The sequence below is a fragment of the Vombatus ursinus genome, unplaced genomic scaffold, assembly GCF_900497805.2.
Source record: "Vombatus ursinus unplaced genomic scaffold, bare-nosed wombat genome assembly UNPS02001419.1, whole genome shotgun sequence".
NCBI lineage: Eukaryota > Metazoa > Chordata > Mammalia > Diprotodontia > Vombatidae > Vombatus > Vombatus ursinus.
This window is the reverse complement of record NW_020941197.1, coordinates 5,151,098-5,159,235: the sequence shown is the minus strand read 5'-3', so window position 1 is coordinate 5,159,235 and position 8,138 is coordinate 5,151,098. Positions and strand designations below refer to the sequence as shown.

The following is an 8,138-nucleotide window of genomic DNA, read 5'->3' as shown; positions in this document are numbered from 1 at the left end:
TGTGTGTGTGTGTGTGTGTGTGTGTGTGTGTGTGTGTGTGTGTGTGTGTACACAGAGACAGAGAGAAAAGAGTGAATGAGACCTATGCATTTGATTATGTGTACAGGATTGGTTAACACTTAAGTGGAGGATTTGCTTCCATATGTATCTAATATTTAACAATATTAAATAAATGGGTGTTAGTGCTTTCAATTTCTTCATCTATAAAAAGGAGATAATACTATCTTCCCTACACTTTATAGTGTAGTAATAGTGACTTTCTAATGTCATGCTATTTCTCCATATAATTGTAGAAATAACTAACGATTAGCACTTAAGTTAGCACTTTGAAGTTTGCAAAGTGGTTTACATATATTGGCCTGGGTCTGCCACTCAATAACATTGGGCAAGTCATATCTCAACAAACCTCATTTGTAAAATGAGGGTATTTGACCAGATGACATCTAAGGTCTCTTCCTGTGTGAAAAAGTATGTAAAAGCATGACCTTTCTCACAAGGTGTGAAGAGTAAACAAAATAATGGATATTAAGGCTCTTGGAAAATTATAAAAGCTTTATGCAATTTTTAAAAATCCCTTAAATAGGAAGTATGGATCTTGTTAAACATGGTGCGTGAGGCTTCTGAGCCTACAGTTATGATAGGGAAGAAAGGTAGAGCCCTAAAGGTAAGCAAACCAGGATGTGTACTGGAAAGGTTGAAAAGGAAGGGTCTTGGTGCAGAACAAGGAAATTGGTGTCAGAACCTAGATTCAGGAGCTCTGCTACTTCCTACCTGTGACCTAGTGAAGGTCACAAGCTCTCTGAGTCTCAGTTTCCTCCTCTGTAAAATGATGTGATTGGACCATATGGAAAGAGTAATAGATTTGAGGTCAGAAGACCTTAATTCAAATCCCACCTTGGCTGCCTACCATCTGTGACCTCGGGCAATGTCACTTCACCTCCTAAGGCCTCAGTTTCCTTAACTGTAAAATTCGGAGGTTGGGCCAGAAGACCCATAAGGTCCATTCCAGCTCCAAATCTTTTGATCCCCAGTGGCCAGGAGCTATTGGACACTACCGTGGGGCCCGGCTCCGGAGCTCCCCTCCTGCTTCTCACCTGCATCGTAGAAGGTGTCCAGCACCGCAGTCTCTCCGAAGTCCAGCTCCCCGAAGTTGACGGTGGCTAGGTGGGCCCCCTCCGCCTCACATGCCCGCTGGAGGCATTGCAGCGCCCCAGCCTCGGGGCTGCCCCCCGCCCCGCCCTTGGGGCTGTCGTTCAGCACATAGACGGCCCGCAGAGAGCGCTGGCGGCCTCCCGACTGGCACCCACCACTGCCCTCCCCGCCCTCGGGAGCCACCCCTGCCCCGTCCAGCCCGTTTCCCGCCAGCTCCGCGGCATCTCCCCCCAGGTGGGGCTGCTGGGGCTGCTGGGGCTGTTGCTGCTGGGTTTGCTGAGGCTGTTCCGTCGCGGCCGAAGACGCCCCAATAGGGGAAACGCCGCTGCCCACTCCGCCGCTCTCCATAGGGGCTACCTGTGCCTCCCTATCCCACCGCCCTTACATGTAGGTCCCAGGCAGGAGCGGGGACAGGGGCAGGGACAGGCCACCAGAACCCGGGCTGAGGACTGAAAGGAAGAAGGAAAGAAGGTGGCCCAGGGCGTTAGGTGAGGATTGCAAGAGCGTGGCTTAGAAGCACAGAGAAAGGAAAGAGAAAGTCTAGAGCCAGATGAGAAAGGTCTGACCCGGCCGGGCCGGGGTTGGCTGAGAGCTGAGCTAGCAGCAAAGCCCTGAAGCAATAACCAGCTATTAAAACTTCTAGCCTGACACCTGCCCCTCTCCCTCCCTCGGGACTGCAGCCAGATCGTGAGGGGGTGCAGAGTGCCCCCAGGGACTGGGAGCCAGGGCTGGTAGCTGCAAGCTCTGCTCAGTTCTGCCCTCCTCTCCCCTCCCTCCCGCGGGGCCGGCCTTTACCCTCCACCCCGGCCTCAAGGACTTGGGCGGGCGGTCAGTCGGTCCGTCCTCCTTGCAGTCCACCCGCCTCCTCAGCCGCCTGATTTTTAAAAGTCCTAGCTGGCCTGGAGCAGGCGGGATTCCGGCGTGGTCTGCCTGCAGCTGCCCTCGCTGTCAGCTGGTAGCCAGCCCACGGACCTGACCCTGACCCTCGCGGGCAGTCCCCAAACCTTCCCTGGCTGGTCAGTAGAGGGCGGTGCTGGCAGATTCCTCAGGACAGAAGCTCCCGGGGCGCCGGACACGCAGAGCCTCTGGCTGGGTTCTTTGGCACTGCGCTGTCCTTTGAAGGTGGAGGTGCCAGAGGCCGGGGTTTGGGGCACCATATAGGTATGGGTCAGCGGCCAAGAGCCCTGCCCTACTCTGCAGCGCACAAAAGCCGGACCCTGCGGGGAAAGAGGTTCTAGGTGTTCGTAGTTCCTCTGGCCTCCCGCCGGGGTTAGGTTCTAAAGACTTTAAGATTCGATACAGGTTGTTTTACCTTTTCCCCATCCCTGCTAGCAGCTGTTCTTTCCAACGATTTTGGGCTGTTGGAGAAGTTGCAGTTGGCACATCCGCACTAGGAAATTGTCAAATTCCTAAGAAATAAACTTCAAAATTGTTCACGCAAAAAAAAAAAAAAGTTTTTAAATTTTAAACGCTGAACCAAGATCCGGGAGATTAATGAAAAGACCACTCTGATTTTAGTATTCCCCCTTAGGCAGGTGTCTGACTTTGACCACGACCTTGGACAGGGTACTCTGGCCATAAGCCTGAGAAGAACGTCTTGCTCATTCATCTAACCCACTAAAACAGACCTTACTGCACAACCTTATCAAGTCCTAGGAAACCAGAATAATCTTTATGATGAACTTTTGTGCACACATGGCAGAAAGGATTTTAATTTAAATGCTTAGAGATAATAAGCTGGAAACACTCAGCTGATGCTCCTCTAGATTGTCAGATAGGAGCAGTACACAATTCTTTTTAAGGAAAACAAACATTTCAGTTTTCATTAGGTTTTAATGATGACATGCAAAGCAAAACCAGAAACCTGAGAAAAACATTTTAAGCCAATATAAAGCACCAGTGTGGAAACTGACAGGCATAATTCAGACAGACGAGAAATTATGGGCTTTGTCTTTCCCAGACGATGTTTGTCCTTAAAGAGAAAACACAGATTTGTGACCAATTAATTGAAAATGTAATGCAAAGGCTTAGTGTAAATTACTAAATAAGTAGAAGAAATGAGAACATTGGAAAAGTTAGATGAACTTTAATAAAGTGTCTTTTTCCATATGATATTTTAACAGAACACAGAATTTTTCTTTGCAATATGTTATAATTTTTTTCATAAGAACCTGTTCATTTTGCTGTTATCTCAATGAGTGCTATGGATTTGAAAGGAAAATAATGCTAGTTCCAAAATAATTCGTCATTAATCCAAGAAGTGCTTTTACCAGCACCCACTTCAGTCCTTCCTAACAGTTTTTCTTCTCTCATTTTAACTCTCATACTGAGACCTGCTGTCAAAGTATAATGAAACAGTACATTATGGAATTTTGCTTGAATAATTTTCTCCTCTTAAAACGAATCCTGCTGAGCAGAGATAAAGCAAGACTTGGGCTGCTAATAAATACTGGCCCCTCTACTTGTCTATTACATACAGTACTTTCCTCTCTGATTGGCATTCAGCAATTTGTACACCTGAAAAGTGTTACAACCCCATACAGCTGCCCTAGCTGATAGCAAAAATCCCACATGTGTTTAGCTGCTTAATTGGACCATTCATTATTCATTACTATTATCAAGTGCAAATCCTATGGACTAATTTTGTTGTAATGTAGATAGGAGTTGATCATCAAAGGACTTCCTGGCAAGCAAGCAATAAGCATTTGTTAAGTTCTGATTATGGACCAGGCACTGTGCTAAGCCCTAGGGATACAAATACAAGGAAAAAAAAAACAGTCCCTGGCCTCAAAGAGCTTACCTTCTAATGGAGGAACACAACATGTAAAAGGGAACTGAAAAGTGGGAGAGAGAATAGGAAAGTATCAGTGTTTGGGATTGGTGGCAAAGTCCAGGAGAGTCCAAATCACAGCTGAGAAAAGAATGAAGCATGGCCAGCCTGGCCCCATCTCCAAAATGGAGGCCTCCAGAGGGAACTCACCAGCAGGAGAAGGGAAGGAGGACCAGCATGACGTCTTCATTTTAAAAAAAATACAAAAAAAAGTTTTTTTTTATATAAATCCAGTATTTTTTTCTCTTCTCTCTCTCTATAGTACTTCATTTGGTAAAGTTGCCCTCTTTATGCTGATAATTCCCAAACCTACCTTTCCTGTCCCAGTTTTTCTCCTGACCTCCAATACCATATCTCGAACTGCCTTTCAGATATCTCAAACTGGGTGTCCAGTAGACATCTCAAACACTATGTCTAAAACAGAGCTCATCATCTTTCCCCCTAAACCCTACACTTCCCCTACCCCCCACTCTTCCTACCTTAACACCATCCTCTTAGTCTCTCAGGCTCCTAACCTAGGAATAATCCTAGATTTCTCACTATCTCTCACCCCATCCATACCCAAGCAGTTGCTATGGCCTGCAAATTTCACCCTTGCAACATTTCTCCAATACACCCCCTTATCCCCTTTGACACTGCCACCACTCTACTGCAGGTCCTTATCACCTCATGCCTTAATTACTTCAATAGCCAGCTGCCTGTCTAGTCTCTCCCCACTCCAATTCATTCTTCATTCAGCCACTAAAGTGTTTTTCCTAAAACACAGATCTTGATTGTGTCACCCCCCTCCCCCACTCAATAAACTCCAGTTGCCCCCTCTTGGTTCCAGGATCAAATACAAAATCCTCTCTATATGGTATCCAAAGCCTTTCATAATCTACCCCCTTCTACCAAACCTTCTCCCCAACACTACTCTTCTATCCAGTGATACTGGCCTCCAGACTATTTCATGAACAAGACACTCCATCTCTTGAATTTGGGCATTTTCTCTAGCTGTCCCCCATACCTGGAATGCTCTCCCTCCTCTGCTCCAACTACTGACCTCCATGGCTTCCTTTAAGTCCCAACTAAAATCCCACCTTCTACTAGAAACCTTCTCCAACCTCTCTTAATTCGAGTTCTTTCCCTCTTTTAATTATTTCCTATTTATCCTGTGTATAGCTTGATTTGTAGATGTTTATTTGCATATTGTCTCCCCAAGTAGATTGTAAGCTCCTCAAAGGCAGGAGCTGTCTTTTGCCTCTTTCTGTATCCCCAAAGCTTATCACAGTACCTGGTGCATAGTAAATGCTTAATAAATATTTATTGAATTGATTGAAGGTAGGTCTATATCTTCCTTAATCCTATTTAATGTTAGTTGTCCCTACCAATAGTAATTAAACTAGTTATTTCCAAGTTTGACTCCATTTCAAGACTCACAAAAGTATGCACTGATTACCTATCCAGGAATCTGGCCCTACTGCTTTGGTACCATTTTATTGAAAAAAATAATACAGATACGGTTTTTTTTCCTTTTTAGCAAATAATGACAAAAAGAACAACTAAAAATGTATACTTTGCTTCATGGAAAACTCTGGTTTCTTCTCCCTGAGCATTCTATCTACAATGCTATAAATGTCCCCAGCACTTTTAGTTGAATACAACGTATTTCACTTGGAGGGATAGGGGTTGCAGCAGAACTTTTCACTTAGTAATGCCATCCTTAAATATTTCTTATCCAGTCAAAAATGAAGGAGACCTAGGAAAGAAAAAATACAAGAGATGACAAATGAATTCGAGTTTCATTTATGGCTTGAAATTCTAGGATAAACACACACACATTTCCCCTCTCAATCCCCCAAAGATTTGTATCTCTGCAGACCTATCTTGGTGCCCCAACCATTTTCTTCTAAACCCTATATTTAGTGACTCCAAAATATCAATAGTGCTTACTCTTTCTGTTTATTATTATTTATTATAGTAACATTATTATTATTTATTATATTAATGTGCTGCATTAGCTCGTGCTCATATGTTGCTTCACGAAGTCCTACTCTGGTGCTTCATCATAGGGTAGAGAGGACCTGGGTACTCCAAGATTATGTCAGCAAAGTAAAAGACCACAAAAGGGTTCATGACACATGTACACACCCAGTGGTTAAGAACCCCTATTTTAAATCATCTATAAATGTCAGCTGGGCTGTTAGTATTGTAAATGGAGAGTCTTGTCTAATGATCAACAAGTAGGCAAAATGTGATCAAATGATCAAATGACATGATATTTTTAAGCACTTAGCACAGTGCCTGACACAGTAGATGCTTAATAAATGCTTATTCCATGCTTGCTCCAGATTACTGGAGGAAATAAATCATTCAATCTCATTAAAACAGAAAAGCAAAACAAAGAAGGAATTACTGCTAAGTGGAAAGATGAGTTCACAATTTCTCCTTAGAGAGGTAAATACAGTAATTGGCCAAGTTGGTCTTATCATACCCAAAGACAATCAGAATCCCATTTCATGGGATATTTGTTCATCTCCTGTCGCAGTGATCATATTTGAAAATTTAAAAAAAGACTGCTATGAAAATAATTCCAGCTAATGCAGCAATATCTGTTTCAGAGGAATAAAAGGTAGAGAAGTTCCAGGAAGAACTTGATATGACTTTCCAAATGAAAACTTAATATATTTTGGATAATTGATGGCTTCTAATCAAAGTAGGAATTCATGAGAATAGTGAAAAATATATTGGAAAACATGGATCAGAAATAAAGAACGAGAAGAGGCAAATACTTACAGACTAAACAGATGCGTCACATATATATCATCAACTCTATCTTCAAGAAGAATCAGTAGGTGCTGGGGGTGCTATGTACTGGTAAGACCTCTCTCCCCAAAAATAAAATTGGTCACATTTCAATAAATAGAAAATGACTACTTACTTATGAGGGAGTCATTGCTAAATCATCTGTCTGTACAGTTAGACCACCAACTTGTTAGAGCAAAACAACATTAACATGAATCTAGAAGAAAAAAATGCAAATGAAAAAAAGATAAGATGTACCATTAAAACAACTGACTCATTCTGACTCATTCAAACTAATATTGATCATGAAAAATGGGTAATGGATAGAAGAAAAGACAAAGACACAGACTATGATAATTTCATGTCTCAGGAAGGGGGAAGGAGAGAAAGGGGGAGAAAATTTAAAACTCAAAATCTTATGGAAGTGAATGTTGAAAACTAAAAATTAATTAATTAATTAATTTAAAAATAAATAAATACATATATCATAATTATAGAAAATGATGACATGCAAATATGGAGATTATTAATAATTTACTGGGACTGAGAATTTAAGTGACTTACGTAGTAGTCACATACTGTCAATGTGTAAGGCAGCATTTGAACATGAATCTTCTTGACTCCAAAGCAAGCTTTCTTCCACTAAGCCATGCCCCCTCTTATAAGTCTTATTATTTTGTTTTTTTAAAAAGGAATTAAAGTTAGTCTGGTATGACCTTGTACTTGATGAGGCCATGCTGGCTTTTCATGAACAATCCTTCCCTTTCTAAGTGTTCACAAACCATCCCCTTAAAAATGTGATGTAGAAAAATAAATAAATAATTTTTTTAAAAATGTGATATAGAATATTGCCAGGAACAGAAATCAAACTCCTTGGTCTTTACCCTCTTCCCTTTTGTTAAAAGTGGGACAACATTTGCCCTTCTCCCATCGTATAGCACTTAGCTTATTCTCTAAGATATTTAACCTATGAATAGTGGCCCAGCACCGCCTGCCAGTGCTTTCAGTATCTTAGGGTATATTTGATCCGTCAGTGGTGACTTAAACTCATTGAGGGTAGCTAGGTCTCTTCCTTTATCTTTTGACTCCCTACTATTTTTTTTCTGTCCTTCCAGTTCAATGATCATTCTCCCTGGAAGAGTAAAGCAAAACAGCAATTAAGAGGCTCAGATTTCTTACTGTCATATATTATTATACCTTCTCATCTAACCCAAGAAGCAATGCTCTCTTTGATTCTATTCTTGTTCCCAATATGGCTTAAAACTCACCACCCCCATCCTACCACCCCCCCACTCACACACTCACCCTCCCCAACACAACCCCACCACACACACACACACACACACACACACACACACACACACACACACAC

At 42.4% G+C, this 8,138-nt stretch overlaps 1 protein-coding gene across 1 annotated transcript in view; it reads right to left on the bottom strand.

The window, feature by feature from the left end:
• Positions 1–1,500, bottom strand: part of MAP3K15 (mitogen-activated protein kinase kinase kinase 15) — a 150,108-nt gene extending 148,608 nt beyond the window's left edge. The window contains exon 1 of the mRNA XM_027866203.1: positions 1,095–1,500. Coding sequence (XP_027722004.1) covers positions 1,095–1,500 — 406 coding nt within the window. The remainder of the gene's footprint in view (positions 1–1,094) is intronic.
• Between the last annotated feature and the right edge of the window lie 6,638 nt (positions 1,501–8,138).